The 18822-nt window shown below is 43.8% G+C and overlaps 2 protein-coding genes across 2 annotated transcripts in view; both read right to left on the reverse strand.

Annotated features, from left to right (window-relative positions):
- LOC136639022 (uncharacterized) overlaps positions 1-18822 on the reverse strand; it is a 69762-nt gene that overhangs the window by 22643 nt on the left and 28297 nt on the right. Inside the window, exons 13-15 of the mRNA XM_066613051.1 lie at positions 18271-18383; positions 17723-17779; positions 14510-15082 (exon numbers count right to left, since the gene is read on the reverse strand). Of these exons, the coding sequence (XP_066469148.1) occupies positions 14510-15082; positions 17723-17779; positions 18271-18383 (743 nt within the window). The remainder of the gene's footprint in view (positions 1-14509; positions 15083-17722; positions 17780-18270; positions 18384-18822) is intronic.
- LOC136641881 (zinc finger protein RFP-like) lies at positions 1652-11851 on the reverse strand. Its single transcript, XM_066617973.1, has 7 exons — positions 11419-11851; positions 8865-8960; positions 7742-7960; positions 7092-7114; positions 6321-6433; positions 5361-5393; positions 1652-4358 (listed from the first exon to the last, which is right to left on the reverse strand). Exons 1-7 carry the CDS (start codon positions 11836-11838, stop codon positions 3871-3873), a joined length of 1392 nt encoding a protein of 463 aa, XP_066474070.1. The 5' UTR covers positions 11839-11851; the 3' UTR covers positions 1652-3870.

Genomic DNA, 18822 nt, shown 5'->3' on the forward strand with positions numbered 1-18822 from the left:
GGTCTACCTTACAGGACTGTCATTGAGATTCCTGAGCCCACACACTGTGATGTGTTTTGAGCACAGTGGAACATGTATTTCTCAGGATACTTCTGTAAAGGCAGAAAAGTCCATTGCTTATCATTCCCTGTGTCTGATTGGCTAACAGACTCATCAGCTTATGATGCAGGGAATGGACAGAGTGGATAGGGAGATGCTCTTTACACTCTCACATAATACCAGAACCAGGGGACATCCACTCAGATTGAGTGTTGGGCGGGTTAGGACAGACAAAAGAAAATATTTCTTTACTCAGCGTGTGGTCGGTCTATGGAACTCCTTGCCACAGGATGTGGTGCTGGCGTCTAGCCTAGACGCCTTTAAAAGGGGATTGGACAAGTTTCTGGAGGAAAAATCCATTATGGGGTACAAGCCATGATGTGTATGCGCAACCTCCTGATTTTTAGAAATGGGTTATGTCAGAATGCCAGATGCAAGGGAGGGCACCAGGATGAGGTCTCTTGTTATCTGGTGTGCTCCCTGGGGCATTTGGTGGGCCGCTGTGAGATACAGGAAGCTGGACTAGATGGGCCTATGGCCTGATCCAGTGGGGCTGTTCTTATGTTAGCTTATTGGTGGGTGCAGAGCATACACAATTGTGCCAAATGAGCCACCTGGGCTGCTGGCACTTTCTCCAGTTTCCTTTCTCAAAAGGCTCCTCTCAAAAGATCCCCTGCACTGAGAATATATCTTCACATTCCATGAGAAAAGAGCAGAGAGCAGACAGGTGTATGGGCTCACCATTGAGTGGTTGCACACTATTTATTTAATACAATTGTTAGAGGGCTTAGCGCTTACTACAGTCATGAAGGTTATAAGCACTTCAAACAGCAGGATGGTGTAGTGGTTTGGGAGGTGAACTTAGACCTTGAAAATCCAGGTTTGAATCCCACCTCAGCCATGAAGCTTCCTGGGTGACCTTGGACCAGTCACTTTCTTTCAACCTCACCTACCTCACAGGGTTGTTGTGAGTACTAAAGGAGGGGAGCAAAAATGTGGGGGGAAAAAATGAGATTTTCTTCTGAGTAGACATGCTGGTATCTTACACTACAATCCTATACTCACTTACCAGAGTAAGGCCCATTGGACTCAGTGAGGCTTATTTTTCAGTAGATGTGCATAGGTCTGTGCATATAAATTTTGAAATAAAGTCTGAGGAGAAATCTGAAGACCATGAAAGGTGGTATATAAATACCTGTATTATTATTATTATATAATATATAATATGGGTCCCTTTAGGGAGAAGGGTGGGATAGAAATAAAGTTTATTATTATTATTATAACTGGTGTGTTTTATAACTATAACTGTTATAATTTGGGATATTTTAAATCCAATTTTTCAGTTTTTATACATTTGTTTTAAAACTATCACAACCCACTCCAAGAGGCTAGGAAGAAATTAGCTAGTTCTTGAAATGAAACACAGCAAGCTTCAAAGTAGGAATAAGGAATAACACTCTCACGAAGACTTTTACCATTTGATTTTTCTGTGTGTTATCAATGGGTAGGGGGAGGTATCATGACAAGATCCTGAACTTCAAAAGTTGCTACTTATACCAATGAATCCAAGGCAAAGTTCAGAAAGGAAAAACTGTTAAATAACAAACGTTCATTTAAGGAAGATAACATTTATTTATATTTTGACTTTGAGGATCACATGTCCAACAACGTTAAGGGAATAATAAAAACTTATTCAAAGATGTTAGAAGCAGGAAACCTGCCAGAGAAGCATTTGGTCCACTGGATGATGAGGGAGGGAAAGGGGAGATAAAAGGAGATGTGGAGATGGTAGAGAAATTAAATGAGTTCTTTGCATTTGTCTTCATGGCAGAAGACCTTGAGCAGCCTGAATGGCCCCTCCTGACTAAGGAACTAAGGGCCCAGTCTTATCCAACTTTCCAGTGCTTATGCAGCCATGCCAATGGGGCGCGTGCTGCATCCTGAGGTGGGGGGACAGTCATGGAGGCCTTCTCAATGTAATGGAACATTTGTCCCCTTACCTCAGGGCTGCATTATGGCTGCATCAGTGCTGGAAAGTTGGATAGGATTGGGACCCAAGTCAAATAGAGGTTAAAAGAGAAGATGTTTCAGATCAAATTGACAAATTAATGATCAGTAAGTCACTGGGCTCAGATGGCACCCACTGAAGAGTTATTAAGGAACTGAAGAATGAAGTTGCTAATCTCTTGACGAAAATATGCAACTTGTCCCTTACAAAGGCCACAGTAAGGATTGGAGGATAGTAAATGTCACACTGATCTTCAAAAAAAAGGGAGGGGACTCAGGAAACTACAGGTCAGTCAGCCTAATATCTGTTCCAGGTAAGATTGTGAAATGTCTCAAAGATAAAATCTTAAAAAACATAGGGCACAATACTAACCAGGTCTACTCAGAAGTAAGTCCTATTTTGTTCAATGGGGATTACTCTCAGGAAAGTGTGGTTAGGATTGCAGCCATACACAAATAAGCTTTGCTGAGGGAGAATCAGCATGACTTTTGTAAGGGTAAGTCTTGCAACACAAACCTTTTAGAATTCTTTGAAAAAGTCAACAGGCATGTGGATGCGGGAGAACCCGTGGATATTATATATCTGAATTTTCAGAAGTCATTTGACATGGTCCCTCGCCAAAGGCTGCTGAGAAATTTTCACAGTCAGAATTACAGGGCAGGTCCTCTCATAGATTAGGAACTGTTTGAGGACCAGGAAATGGAGAATGGGTGACAATGGACAATTTTCACAGTGGAGAGAGATGAAAAGTGGTATGCCCCAAGGATCTATCCTGGAGCCAGCGCTTTTCAACTTGTTTGTAAATGACCTGGAGACAGTGTTAAGCACCGGCAAGGTGACCACGTTTGCGGATGACACCAAACTTTTCCAAGTGATGAAGAGCAGAAGGGATTGTGAAAAGCTCCAGAAGGAGCTCCAAACTGGGAGAATGGGCAGCAAAATGGCAGATGCCTTTCAATACAAGTAAGTGTAAAGTAATGTACACAGGGGCAAAAAATCCAAACTTCATACATTGGCTAATGGGTTCTGAGCTGTCCATGACAAATCAGGAGAGAGATCTTGGGGTACTGGTGGACAGCTCGATGAAAGTGCAGACCCAGTGTGCAGTGGCAGTGAAGAAGGCCAATTCCATGCTTTGGATCATTAGAAACAGTATTGAGGATAAAATGGCCAAAATTATAATGTCACTGTACAAATCTATGGAAAGGCTGCAACTGGAGTAGTGTGTCCAGATCTGGTTACCACATCTCAAAAAAGATAGAGGGATGTTCTTTTCCCTCTCACACAACACCAGAACTAGGGGACATCCACTAAAATTGGGAGGGAATTAGACCAAAAAAAAAAAAAAGAAAACATTTCTTTACCCAGCATGCAATTAGTTCACGGAACTCCTTGCCTCAGGATGTGTTGATGACCTAGAAGCCTTTAAAAGGGGATTGGACAAATTTCTGGAGGCAAAGTCCACCACGGGTTACAAGCCATGATGTATATGTGCAACCTCCTGATTTTAGAACTACTTCAGAATGCCAGATACAAGGGAGTGGCACCAGGGTGCAGGTATCTCTTTGTCTTGTGTGTTCCCTGAGGCATCTAGTGGGCCACTGTGAGATACAGAAAGCTGGACTAGATGGGCCTCTGGCCTGATCAAGCAGGGCTCTTATGTTCTGGGAACATGAATTTTTTCACGGTAATATGTAGTTTTGCCCTGTGTCAGACCGTTTTGGTAGCACCCTGCTACTTCTTTCTAAAGTTGTAGGAACACATTATACCTTCTCAAATCTTTTTTTTTTCTATCATCTTCTTCGCATTTTCATTTCATGTTTTCAGGAACATAATGAAATCCAAGGTACATCCTGAGATTTATTGTAGCCTTCTAATGAGAAAAAAGGACGAATTTTCTCTGCCTTGAAACAAACTGAATGAGAGCCTATTGCAATCTCCTTCTCAACATCAAAATACATCACCCTGTTGCCTTCATAGTCTAGATAAACTCCAACTTTGAGGACATCTGTGAGACAATTTGTCTTTTTCACAGCCCATATGCCCTCTTCTGGTGTTTTGCTGTGGTATTCCTTTCTTTTCACAGATTCTCTGGCCACCCCCACAGCCCAGTTCCCCTGCTCCCCAAAGTTCAACTCCCAGTAATGTCTCCCTGAGGTAAATGCTTCACAGCCCAGCACACAGCAAGAAGAACTAAATCTCTGGGGATAGTCAGTCACAACAGACTTATACCGTGTCCACTTCAGACATTTCTGATCATCAGATACTTGGAGCTGGCAATGAGCAGTGTCTGGATCCAGAGACACTTTTACTACAGATGGAAGAAGAAGGAGAGAGAGGAGATAAATCATCATGTGATTTTTATTCTGCAACTCAAAAATGTACAGCACCTCCATCAACAGAATATTACCAGTAGCATAGCTGGGGGGCAGGTACCCAGGACCAGGTGATGCAATGACTCCCCACTGTGTTACCCCTCTGTGTCTGTGCAGTCACCCCCTCCTCTACACATGCACGGCCCTGGCCCTGTAAATGGCTCCATTTGGAGCCGTACAAGGATAAAGACAGGTGCGACACCAGTAAGGGCTCTCACCCCCTCCCCTTCAGCAGAGACAGCAGAAATCAACCACTCCACCACAGGGGAGGAATTGACCCCTTGTCCCGAATTAGCTATGCTCCTGCATATTAGTTCATTGATGAGAAAAAAGTGGCCATATTATGAAGCTAAAGATACTGTCTAGCATTTTTTGCTGTAAAGGGGGAGGGGCAAAATCAAGCAGAATGGCTACATTATGTAAGTTTAGGGAAACACTTTGTACTTTTAATGAACTGCCCAACGCTAGAACAGCGGTTCCCAATCTTCATTTGGGATGCTACCCCCTTTAGGAGGGTAGCACCCCAACCAGGGACCCATAGAACTGTTAGCATGACACTTCCTGTTTTTGCTGCCACCATCACCACCAAGCACATGTAAAAGGGCTTTTTTTAAACTTATTTGTTTTGGTAGCAGCAGAGAAACCCAGAAGAGCCATACTAACAGCTCAGCAGCCCCCAGTTGGGTCACTACCCTCCTTAAGGGGGAAGAAGCATGCCAAACAAAGGTTGGGGACACCTGCCCTGGGGGTCGTGACCCCCAGGTTGGGAAATGCTATGCTAGAACCAAACACTTGCAATAGTTACCTAGTATGCTTCAAACATGCTGAATTGTAGAGACTACACTAACAGCCCAATCCTACCCTTCTCCCCCACCGCCCCTCCCACCAATGCAGCATAGCTGAAAAGACTACAGTTGCATCCTTTCCTGCAGACTTACCCCATTCCACCTTCAATTGTTCTGGAAAATTTTCTAGAGAAAACAAAAGAGGAGAACATAAGAGATGACGACACAGAGGTGTGTTTATATTCAGCAAAACCCTGCTGTGTCTGCAGGTCACAACGCTGCAGATTCTTTCATGCACAAGCAAGTAGTTCCATCCATCCTTACATAGCTGTTCTCATGGTCACATGTCACTGGATCTTCATGGAAGGAGCTACTGGCTGTAACTGCGGCAACTCAGTTCACATCGTATGTTTGTCCATTTGAGTCTCAATGGTTACCAGGCATGATGGCTATGTAGGACTTTCAGGTTCAGCAGCACTATGCCTCTGAATACAAGCAAGCAATGTTGGGAGAGATGTATGCCTTTTTCTCCTGCTTGTGCACAACCCAGAGGGAGTTGGTGGTAAGGACCATTGGCCTTTCTACTGATTACTCCTGGCCCAGTTTTTCAAGGACTCACAGGAACAGCTTAGAAAATCTCAAATGGTTTGAGAATCAGGGGACGAGGTTTGTCCATCTCTCATACTCTAATACAGGGGTGTCAAACTTGTTACATACAGAGGGCCGAAGTTAGCATTCAGGGCTCCAGCTGAGGGCCGGAACAGATGTCATTAAGCAGAAAGTGACATTATTAGGCCAGAAATCAGACCCTGTTCTCATATAGAAACTCATTAACTGCAAATTACAGAAGAGAAAATACGTAAATCTTGATCATATTTCAAGATTTGGGAAAGCCCAATTTTCATGTGGGCTGCCATTTCAGCTGTAACACCTCAGCAGCTGAGAGCCTGAGGGCCGAATAAAAACCTTATGTCTGATACCCCTGCTCTAATAATATGACTGGTTTTCTGGTCACAGACTTTTGAGAAGCTAGAGATGGAATTCTAGACTCATAAGACCCATTACTTTTCACAAGTACGAATATAATTTAATATTTTGATGTCATCTCAGTACCTGTGAACACATGCAGAGCCTCCTTCAGGATAATGTATTTTTTAGAGAAGGCATGAAGCTTCTCTTCTAGCTCAGAGCAAACATCAGGCTGCTGGGATTCCCACACTTCACATCTAAAAAAAAATAGCATTTTTCAGTTTCCTGTAGCTATTGTATTAGCTAATAAAAAGACATACGGCATTCACTTTGTATTCAATACATGTGGAAAGTGAGGTCTTATAAATTCCAACAGAAATCTTGCAAGTCTTGGCCCTGGAGTTATGTGCCTTTGAAAAAAACAAAACAAAAATTAAGAAGATAGATCTCAGGGTGGTGGCAGAGCACCTTCATCCTCTATTTCTGAAACATCTTTCTAGTGATCAAAAAGCTGTGGGTGCCAGATAGGTCTGAAGTTGGTTTATTGTTCTTACTCAGTTTTTGCTGATTAATACACTTTTACATTAAAAAAATTCAGACTTCTTTCCATGTATACGCTCATGCCAGTGGCATCAAGCATGTTGTAAGTCCTTCCCATGCTATTTCAAATGCCCAACCCATATTGTCATCCATTTTGGGTTATCACCCTCTCTAATATTTCAGTCCACACGTTATGCACATATTTTAAAACCACATCAGCCTCTCTCCCCCCCCTTCCCATTCTGTGGAGACGGGTTTGTTGCTTTGTGTGGCTAGCTCTGAGAAAAGACAAAAACACAGAGGCAAAAGAGACACCTGGTCCTGTTAAGATTTTTCCAAATGTTGCATGAAGGTGTAGCAAAACAAGTTACGTACCTGCTAAAGCTTTTTTCAAGATCCTAGAAGGAAGAGAACAAATGAAAGTTACATCTGAGTTTCACTGATGAAACAGCATTTTTATTTCCATGACTACAGTCTTGGTCAGGGACATTTGGGAGTGATCCTCTATCTTCCCCCATCCACAAGATGGCTAGAAGCTATTTAGGCCTCTTAAATGACTCCATGCTTTGAATTTTTGGTCTGTTATTTGCCTATAAGTTACCAAAAATTAACATAGCATGAGTTCTACGTAACCCCCCACTGAGATCTACCAAAACACCAGCCCAGAGCAAGCGTCTCAGCCAATGTAGGATAAACAATGTAGCATGCATGCACCAGCCTCTATATCACTTTCCCAGAGGTACACATGACGCATAAAAAGAAAGGACGCAAAGCGCTGCCCAGCAGACAAACAGTGAACACAGACATAATTCCTTGAAGCTTTGATAGTAAATCTTATACACTGCCATTATAACTGGCATAATCCCATCTGGTCCTAACTGCCCTTCACATTCCTGCATTTCTTCTCTTCTCTCAGGTAAAATGCAGGTATTTATCCCACCAAAGCCTCCTGGTAGCAGTGTGCTAGTACAAAATATAAGCCATATGTATTTTCCGGCTGTCATTTTCAGACTCACAAGGCTCACCTGGAGAAATGCCTTTTCTGGATGCCGGCTCTTCTCTTCCAACTCACGGATCATGGTATCCGTAAGAGAGATTTCACCAGAGAGCCTGGCAATACATTTCTCCTCCTCCTTCACAAACTCTTCCAACTGATCCAACATGATTTTCTCTTGTTGTTTCAGAAATTGTTGCACTTCCTCAAATTTGGCCATAAACTTCTGCTTCTCAGCAACCACCTTACTCTGTAATGAGAAGACCCAAAGGCAAGTGATAAAGGTGCATTCAGAAACAGCCCCTCCTCCTCCCTCAAATAAACAATGAGCTTTTTTCCCAGTAGGGTAGCCCAGCTCGTACCCACATCTAGAATACAAGTGGCAGTCATACCAATAAGCACGCTGATTGCTGATTCTAGTTTATTGTCTTACCTCTTCCCCCTATGCTGCAATGAGCAGCCCCATTTTTCACATCTTTAAAATATATGTTTAGTACATTGCCAATTTCTCTCTCTCTTTTTTAATCAGTTTCACAATCACTGAAATCTTTTGAAGGTCAAAATTTCAGGTCTCCATAGCACAACATATCTGGCTAATAGGTCTGGCTCATTGTCTAGCAACCAGCAAACACACCCCACCCTGTACATTGATTAGAGAGTACATCAAGCACAAGTTTCCATCTCCCTTCTACCTAGAATCAACATAATAGTCTGGAAGGTACAACAAAGGGTGAAGCTGATGGTCCATCTAGATCACCTTTATCAATGCTGACTGGCAGTTGAGGTTGTCAAATCTAACTCCAGCTACTCCTGGAGATCCCCCCCCCCCCAAATCTGATGTGATGTTGGACATTTCTAGAGAAAAATTTCCAGTATTGCTTTCAGGAATCACCTTACAGATTCCTGTAGACTCCAGACCAATCCTGAAGAGTTGGCAACATTACTGTCAGCACCTCTCCAAGGTTTTATAGAGGACATTTTCTCTGCTGTACCTGGAAAGACTAAAATTGGGGCCTTCTGCATGCAAAAACTTGAGCTATAGCCCCCTCCACACAATGACCCAATAGGTCCAGTACCCCAGACAAATATTCCAACTGCCCAGTATAAGAGCTACCTGTATATAATGTTTCATATTAAATATCCATTATACTCACCAAAAGGTTTTGGCATTTATCCTTTTCTTTTGCATGAAAGGTGATAGTTGTTGCTCTTTTTTCCCTCCAAGCTTGCAACTGGGTCTCTAGTTCTTCCTGTGAAAAATATATACATGGCAGTGAGACCCAGTTATATGACCTCACCTGAGTACAGGACCTGCTACTACAAATACAAATATCATGGCGAGACTCCATTTTATGACCTCCCCTGAGGATCCTGCAAATCTACAACTGGACAGGCTCCCAATAGGAAAGTAAACATGTGCAAAGACGCATGTGTCCTTGTACACCCAGCATTTTCATTGGGGAGGGGGATTCTGAACTGTAGAAAAGTGGCAGTCTGTTTGGATAAACGGACATAAAGGTCCAACCTTGTTATACATTGATTTTTTTATACACAGATTTGACTCAACAAGAATGGCCACTGCAAATGAGAAGGAAAGTGCTGGTCCCTGGAGAAGGGGAAAAATGCATCTCTTTAAAATCAGTTTAAAAAACTGCTTTTATTACTGTTGTAGAGAGCCAGTCATGCAAGCGATCACTCCATTCTTCAGCTGAGCCAGGAAAAGGCAGGGGGTCCTTTGCGTTTCTAATTGCTGACTGCCTCTCTACAACAGTAAGAAAAGCTATTTTTAAACCGCAATTGTAAAGGGATGCACTTTTTAATTTTTTTACACTGCTTTTATTTAACATATTTTATGGTATCAGCAGGGAGTCCCAGAATCAAACTCCTGTGGGTATCGAGGCTCGACCTTATTCCACTAGGAGCAATGGAGGGGCAAGAAATCTGGAAGTTTGTCTTTAAATCTATTTTTCCACTGTTTCCACTAGGCGTTCTGGAACAGAACTCCAGCGGATAACAAGGGACAACCTGTACTTTAAAATCTTGCCAGTGGATTCACTTCCATTATAGTCTTATGGGATTTATTATCAGATGGGAGTGATCTTGTAAACAGCCCCAACATTTCACCTTCCAGATGGTGCTTGCAGGGCCGTGGGTGCCATATCAGATTCCAATTGTGAGGAGGCAGAAGAGATTTTGATGGGAAAGGAGGACAAGATTCAGCAGAGTTTGGAAGGCACACTTGTTCTTAAGAACAGCAATGTTATCAACATGAGTTCAAATATCTCTCTCTGTCTCACACACAAACACTTTAAAGCAGAAGTCAGCAACCTACAGCCCACCACCCAAGGTCTGCAGAAGCAGCTGTGCACCACAAGGACTCTGCAAGCCTTGACAGGCGGCTCTACCATTCCGTGTCTGGCATACAACGAATTGGGCAGGAAGCTTGCCTCCCAAGCAGAGCTCCGCACAGCCACTTCCGGGAGTTCGGCAACTTGGAAGTTCAGCAATGAAGTGATGTCATCAGCACTGGACATCTGGCCCCTTTGCTAAAAAAGTTGCCAACCCCTCTTTAAAGCAAAGTAATGTGTACATCTTGCATGTATACTTAAAACAGAGGTCCAATTTAAAAACAGTGCCAGCATCAGAGGGCTGGCCTAATTGGGCATATGTTGGGAGGCCATGCCTTCCCAGGGAACCTGCCTATCTGCTGTACTTTATCTTGCTTCAGCACACAAAAGCTGAACTGAACAAAAGGAAAATGAAGACTAAAAATGGTCTGATTTGGCTCAGCAGCAACAATTCACAGATGTGCAAGAGAGATCTAGGCCCACAGCGTGGCTTGCCTGCTTTTCTGAACCACTGCCTCTGCACTGCAAGCTACACTATGTTAGTATGGTACAATACTGCCACCTTTCGGAAATTTGGGATAGGATGATCTACAGATTACAGTCGCCTGCTTTCAACATTCTCAAAATGATGGTGCACTGAGGAGCTTGATTGGTGCATCATATCATGAGCTAAGCTACAAAAATCAACTGTGAAACTGCCAATGAGAGGTGCATTTACTAATTTTCTTCTCAATGGCAACACCTGGTGTTCCTCGAATCCACAAAAAGGAGCGCCACCCACTTCTTTGGCTTCAATCCTTGAATCCAGTTTGTTAGTGGAGTGTTACAGCCACCACCGAACCCTACGGAAGCTGCCTGTTTACTCTCCATGAGAAGTCATACGGCTAGTCATACATTATGCTGTACCCAGGTACATGCACAATATTTGGCCCACTGGGATAATACTGTTCTATGTGAACCTGCCCTACAGCTGTACATGCTCATGGTGCACATGTATCCTGGCGTTTCCCAGGACACATGCCAAGGTTGGGGTCGGGGGCATGCACATACAGTGAGAACACCCATCAGAAACTGCACTGAGCTGGCTAGGATGGAAAATGTATTGTCTGAACTAGCCCTCTGTTCAGCAGTGTGTGCCTGAGTTAACCTTTACAGATCAACAATCCATGGGCACCGTACACCGCGTGAACCTGCCATGTATAATGTGTAAACAAACAGGTGAATAGCTGCACTCAGATACAGACTAGAAATTATTGCACCCAGGTACAGTTTAAAGCCGACAGCAGCCCTATAACAAGTTTCTCCAAATGCTGACATCCCAAGTGATGCTGCCAAGCGTTTGACTTTGTGCACTTCTTACCTTGTAATCCTGGACCGCTTGCTCAACAGCTACCAGGACGTGAGTGGCATCGTGGTCCTTGGATTCCACGCAGGTGCCACACAGCAGCTTTTGTTCATCTTTGCAGAAATGCTGCAGAGGCTCCTGGTGCAGGCCACACACTTTCTCCAGCCCTGCACTCTCATCCGTCTCTGTCTTCATCCGCTTGGCTATATCTGCCATATTCCCCAGTTCCCTGTTGGGGTTGAACTTTCTTTTCCGGGATATTTCCCCACACTGAGGACAAGAGAACTCTGTCTCCCATTTTTCCCAGTGCTGAACAATGCAGGCATGGCAGAAACTGTGGCCACAGTCTATGGACACCGGCTCAGTGAAATAATTGTGGCAGAGGGAACAAGAAAGTCCCTCCAGGAGACTCCTTGCAGAGCTGGCTGCAGCCATCCCTGAGTCTGCTCTGCTGTACAGCTAAGTTTCGTTTTCCTGGCTCAGGCTGTTCTGATATACCAGGAAGTGGCTGTTGGGAGGGTGGGGCTTGGCTACCCTGTCTGCCAGTGCCAGCCTTGTGATCACAGCAACACAGCATCACCAAAACCAGGCAGTTCAGTACTCTTGTCTGCAGGGATAATCAATCCATGTCTGTTGGGGGGGGGGGAAGAGGGGGCCTTTCACTTTCACAAGCTGACTCAGAAAGTGTCCTGAAGTGCATTTTCCTTCAGAAATCATCGGCTTGACAGGTCTGTCTCTTGCTTGACAACTCTATGTTGAAGCCAGTTTTGCATACTGCACAGTGCACTGTGCCTACTCATAAGTAAGTCCCATTGGTTCAATGGGGCTTATTCCCAGGAAAGTGTGCATAGGCTTTGTCTTGTCTGCACTGGTAGTCAAATTTAGCAGCAGGCATACTTACGTAGTGACCTAACGGCACACGTCAGAATGATTACATGATAGGGGTCATATAAACCCCCACCTACAGAGGTAGTCAAACCAATTTACCTGCTGCTGTGCTTTGCCCACTTGAGGACATGAAGCTACAGTAGACACAGCACATCTCCAAAACAAGCACTGAGAGCATCCAGGAAGACAAACAAAACCAAAAATGTATACTGTAGAAGTTGGTCACTTAAGACTTACTATTTCCTTATAAAATCTATGTCACGCAGCAGTGATTTCAGATTTTTACATTCAGGAAAAACCTTCCCATAATATGCATGTATAACTATACACACATCACTTGAGTATGACACATGAACACTGCCATGCTGGAGTGAAAAAGTCAAGATGGTAGTATCCTTCTCAAAGTACTTCATTTGTTCCAGAATGTGAATGAACACAGATCTATAACTCTTCTCCCCAAGAAGAGTTACCCCTCCCCCCCGTGCGCATCACCCAGTGCGGCCCATGCAACGCCACTGCTCTTGAGAGCACTATAGGCACTCATTTTGTGAGCAATGAAACTCAGACCAAGTGGGCCCAAAACACACTCGCAACAGGAAAGTGAAAACAAGGTATTCTACTGCAATTGTTCACATCCATCACCTTTCCCTCTTTGCAATCTCACCCATCTCCCAGGAATTCCTTTCAAAGGCAATACCGTATCTATTTTAGGGAAGAAATTTACATTTAGCTGCAAATTAACCTTGAGATAAATCCAAGAGTTTGGACAAATTTAGCCAGAAGGCACAGGAACATATAGACAAACCCATGCAAGAGATCAAGTTTGTAACAGACACACCAGATAACTGAGTAGGAGGCAGCGGTTTTTGGTAAAACATATCCAACTCTTATAAAAATGCAAGAGCAGCCCTGCTGAATCTAGTCACCTCTAACACACAAGACACCTATATCCTGCCATTCCCTCACATCTGGCATTCAGGCTGTCTCTACAATCCAGAGATTGCACACATTCATCATGACCTGCGGTGGAGGGTGGAATAAAGACAACTTGAAGTAATCAGGTAGTATGCCCTCCCTATGGTGGGCTGGGGCACCAGTTATGTACCTCTTCCCTGCGGTGGAGAGAAGACGCAGAAACCAGAAGCCAGCGCCCATTCATCCTATGAAAACCTCAAGTTTCAAACTATTTTGGATAATTTTTGCACACGCTTTCCTAATACTGAAAAGGATGTTTTATTAAAAGCAGTGCTTAACGCAGAAAGGGGCAGTGTGTTTTTGGGACACTTCCAGTCACTCTAAAACCAAACTCGTCCAGTGAAGCACCAGAGCATTCTTTAAGGGAGGGGCCCAAAGAGAAAGACACAGACACGCAAAAGCAGACAGTGAGATGTATTTAAAGAAAACGCTTCATACATTTTTATTTATTTTACAATATGCAGCAATTGCAACCATTACCTTAGGGTTCTTTACACAAGCATTTAGACATGTATTTTTTTCATTTTCAGGGAAATCAGAACACCCAGTTTAAGACTATGGCACAGAGTTTTACCCATTTCATCTCCAGAACCAACTCGGAAAAGCAGAAATGAAATTAAACTTCAGAATGACCCAGCCTAAGGAAAAAAGGCTGTTGGTCCTAGAGGCTGAAGAAAAGTGATCAACAGAAAAAACGGTCACGTGTGCAAGATCCAGGGATGCTTGATTCAGGATAACCATCTCTGTGCAAAGGTTGCCAATAGGCCAAGCCTCAAGAAGTGTTACATTTGGGGCCATGCCTCCTAGTGGATTTTCTTCCACTAGGTAGTTAAAGCTAAAATAAATGCAAGCATTTAAAAAAATAAAGATAAAACATTAAGTATGACTTGATCAAAAACAGAGATAAAATTTCAAGTTTAATAGCTAAAAATTTTCCAAATTTGACCCCATTACTACAAAAGGGTCACAACATTCCCTTGGATGTTCTAACAGCAAGAATATTTTTAAAGGCCTACAACCTACTCTTCCTAGTCCTTGTGCTATTCCCTAGGGCAACATCATAAGGCCTTGGTGCAAGGACAGTAGCTCTGCCTCCTCGTCATATTCTCCCAACAGGTCGGGCAGAGGTTAAAAAAAGTTTCCACTTCCTTACTATGAAACAGCTCATTTTCCACATTGCTTTGGGAAGATGGTGACATACTTTTCTATACTGGGCCCAGGAGAAGAAGTTAAGATCATGGGCTCAAGAGGTCCATCTCATGGACCCCAGTTGGATATTTCACCCCCATGCGTCTCAGAAACACTGTCTGTGCTGGGAAGCCCACCACCCACAGCAACGGTTGGCTGCGTGTTCCGTTAAAAGAGGCCGGTGGGAAAGTGAAGATGGGGTCATCTGTGTCAGCATCAGTAAAGGTCACACACTCTCCAACATAGTCCAGGGACACTCTGATCCTCCTTGGGTGCTTGCTCAGGGACAGGGCGGTCACAGGGGAGGTTAGAGCCCAGTGCTGGCCCTTCCACAACCCCACAGCCCAGATCCCTTCCTCTGGGCAGAAGTCCATCATCCCCTTCTTTGAAGGGTCTCGGGCGACCCCCACTGCCCAGTATTCCCCATCACCCACTTCCAGCTCCCAGAAATATCTCCCAGAGGTAAACCCATCACAGCCCAGAACCAAAGCCCTAGAATCCAATTCCTTGGGGATATCAGGGGTATACTGTAAGGCAGGCAGCCTGTGCTGGGATTCTTCACGTCCTATGCTTCTTTGGTCCACAGGCAGAAGAGCACCTGGTACACTAGGATCAAGACTCACATCTGCTGCAGGCAAGAAGAGAACATTTAATATGAGCTAAAGATTGGAATTATTATTATTATTATTATTAACAGTATTTATATACCGCTTTTCAGTGGAAAGTTCACAAAGCTGTTTACAGAGAAAAATCAAACAAGCAATGGAATCTTTGACATCTTCTCACACACCTCAACTTCATCCTCCATGGCACCAGTCTGAGTTCATCAGTTTGCCCCCCTCCCATCCCTTGCTTTACCACATCTCACTTTTCCCACTTCTACTGTAGGTCACTATGTTTCAGCTCCCATAGCATCCTGGACAGGATAGTGCAACTGAGGACCTAGGGCTGAGTGGCTTAAAATGCAAATAGCAGAGTTCCTGGCAGGCACTGAAGTCATAAGGACCCTATTGGACAAACAGCATCATTCTAGATTGAAGCACAGTATCTCTAATCAAAATGAACTTGGACTGGAGGGCTTGGAATATCTTCTGCCCCAAGATCTTGGAGCACAGGCAGATGAGGAGGACGTTGTAACAGCAACAGTATTTTTAAAAGGCCTACAATCTACTCTTCCTAGTCCTTGTCTATCTGCTAGTCAGAGCAGATAAGATCAGTAGTCACACCTCTGTATAAGGCAGCTTCATACATTCAGAACTGGGAAGGCTAACAGCCCATCAAGTTCAGGCACCACCAGAGCAACACCACATGCAGAATGCAGCTGCACTGAAGAGTAGATAGCTCTAGCTCAGCAGCACCCAAACTCACGACCACTGTGCACCTGGAATGCGGTCCCCATCTGGACCTCAGCTTTCCATTCCGCCCCCACACAACTCATCGTCTGGGTAGACCTGGGCACCAGGACACTCTGGACTGTTGCATCTGTTGCCCAGCGTCCCAGAAGACTGTGCCACAGGATGTCCATGCAGATGCAACTGCTCAGAGTGTCCTGGTGCCCAGATCTACCCAGAACTGTGCAGGGGTGGAACAGTAAGGTTCACTCAATGGATGGACAGGTTTATCTGAACCCTGGATCTGGTCCCAGATCGGGGCTGGGGTTCAGAAGGCCCTGCTCTAGCTGACCTGAGATAGCCAAGCCATTTGACCCAACAGAAAATCAGAACAATTCCATTACATGCAGCTCACTACACAGCTTCCTATTGTGTAGTAATTTTCCTGTGCATGCACTACATAGCTGCAGTCCAGTGACATATGGTGATTTGTTAATACAAATGAAGTATCTACTCATGTTTTAAAGCAGGGGTGCCCAAACCACAACCCAGGGGCCATTTGCAGCCATCAGGGACCCCCAATTCCAGCGCCTAAAGAGCCCCTATTCTCCAATGAGTGACTGGAGATTTGCTGGAACCTGCACTGGCCCAAGAAAACCGCTCTCAGCATGAGGGTGATTGTTCGACCTCTCGCTTGAGCTGCGAGTTGAGGGCTCCCTCCTCGGCTTGCTGTTTCACGTCTGTGATGAAGCAGTGGCAGCGAAGGAAAGGTCGGCCTTCCTTTGTGCAAGGCCTTTTATAGGCCATGAGCAATTGCAAGTCCTTCATTCATTCATATAAGTTCCATCTCTAATAAATTCATTTATGTCAATTTATTCAAAGTTTAAATATCAATTAATTCTTTCTTTTCCCGGCCCCCAACAAAGTGTCAGAGAAATTATGTGACCCTTTGGACACCCGTTTTAGAGCACTGGTTCCCCAACTGTGGGTCAGAACCCACCAGGGGGTCACAACACAATTTGGGGGGGGAGGGATGAAACTGACAAGCTGATATCTGTTGTGAAATTATGTTTTAATCTGTTTTATATGTTGTTAGCCGCCCTGGGTCCCTTTGGGGAGAAGGGCGGGATAAAAATAAAGTTTTATTATTATTATTATTATTATTATTATAGCTGACATGGAAAGTGTACTGAGTCCTATGGAACCCAAAACGGAGCAGCACATGCATAGTTACTCATGAGTAGGTGACTGCATCTTGGTTCAATTTGAAGAGCAGGCTGAAGGGAATATAATCAGAATGGTTATGCTACTAGAATGGTCTGGATCTGATGAACATTGAGCTCAACAAATGCTCCAGAAGGCAGATCCCATTCCTTCCCCCACACACATAATAAAAATATAAAAGTAGAGGCTTGAGCAGCTGGTAAAAGTGAAACTTATTTTAAGGCATGTAAAGCTAGGTGAATCTATAAACTAGCTAGTTATAGTTTTCGTCAATACTGCACCAGGTGGCTTAATATCAAGGACACTTCTACACTGTTTCAATGGGAACTTGTTTTATAACATGGACATCGACAGTACGCAAAGAGAAAACTAGGTGGGTCCCAATCGAGTGTTTTTAAGTGAGCCCCAGGGCTAAAAAATTTGGAAAACACAATTTTAGAGAGAAACATTTGATAGTGCAATCTAGCCTAGATTTTTTTTAAAAAGGATTTTGATAGGGCTTCCAGTCATTTGGCAAGGGGCTTATACGCTGCATAACCTCCAATTCCTCTACTCATCCCAGTTCCTGAGATTAATGCCTACAATAACATCCCTCCTTCATGGCCCCTAGAATACTTGACCCTTTCCCAAGATACAAGCAGCTTTTATTGGAGACTAATGAAGGGCTCAGCAGCAAGATACTTGCAAACTCTGTGATCATCATAGAAACTCACCTTTATCATTCACCATTTTCACAGTCTCGGCCTTCTCCACAGCAGATATCACATTATCTAGATGGGGGAGGAAAAAGAGGATGAATTCCAATCTTAAGAAAACACCATTTATTTAAAATCATTGAACCTCCCAAAATCTACATGAGAAAATAAATTTGCCCATAGCAACCAGTGAGCTTCTTGGCAGATCAATAATTTTAACCTGAGTTTCTAAAATGAGATCTCAGTGCTCACTGTTAGTCTTTTAAAGGACAGATAACAATTACTACAGAAAAATGATGGAATGGCTTACCTTAAGTGGCTGAATAGTATGTAAAGACAAAAACACTCCCCTTCTTCATTATCCTCTCATCAAGTTTCCAACTTACAGAGCAGCCTTGTGGCCAACTGGTCCTTTTGTTATGATCACCTAAAGTCCCTTCCACCCCAATCCATCATCATATCCTCAAGGATATCACTACGTAAAAGTTAGCCCAAACCTGCTGGCATAGATCAGACAAAACCAATCCAACCTAGAAAGTCAGAAATATCAATGTGCCCAACTGTACCTTGGAATCTATTCAGAGTTTCCTTTAGAGCCGCCCCTTTCCGAGAGAAGTCGGCCAGTCTCTCTTCCAGATTTGGAGCCTCTTCAGATAGCTGAAACTGCCCTGCTGCACACCTGCATTTTAAGGTGAATATAGACACTCCTAGCCAAACAGTTCCATTCACAGGTTACCTAAATTCCCCTCTAGCCTCCATTTTATAGAGCCTGACTGACTGAGCCAAGTTTTAATGTTGAAACAAAGGAAGAAAGTGAACACAGGTGATAAAAGTATGTGCTTCCATTGAACCAGCTGCATCAGTGTTAAGGTTTGAGAGCCAAGAAAGCTGTTCAAGGAACTGTCCTCAGCGTTTCATATATGATGAGATAAATGTGCGCAAGTGGCATAAGCTGAGTGGCAAATAGCTTCATTCTCGGGCCACAAACCATCAGGAATATTCCTGCACAAGCACTGCTTGGGTGGACAAGCTCTGGCACAGCCCCACTGTTAGTGATGCTTGCTTTATAGAAACTGAAACTAGATGCACTTTTAGCTGAACTTGTCCCAAAGAAGCAG

Source organism: Tiliqua scincoides, chromosome 2 (genome assembly GCF_035046505.1).
Source record: "Tiliqua scincoides isolate rTilSci1 chromosome 2, rTilSci1.hap2, whole genome shotgun sequence".
Lineage (NCBI taxonomy): Eukaryota > Metazoa > Chordata > Lepidosauria > Squamata > Scincidae > Tiliqua > Tiliqua scincoides.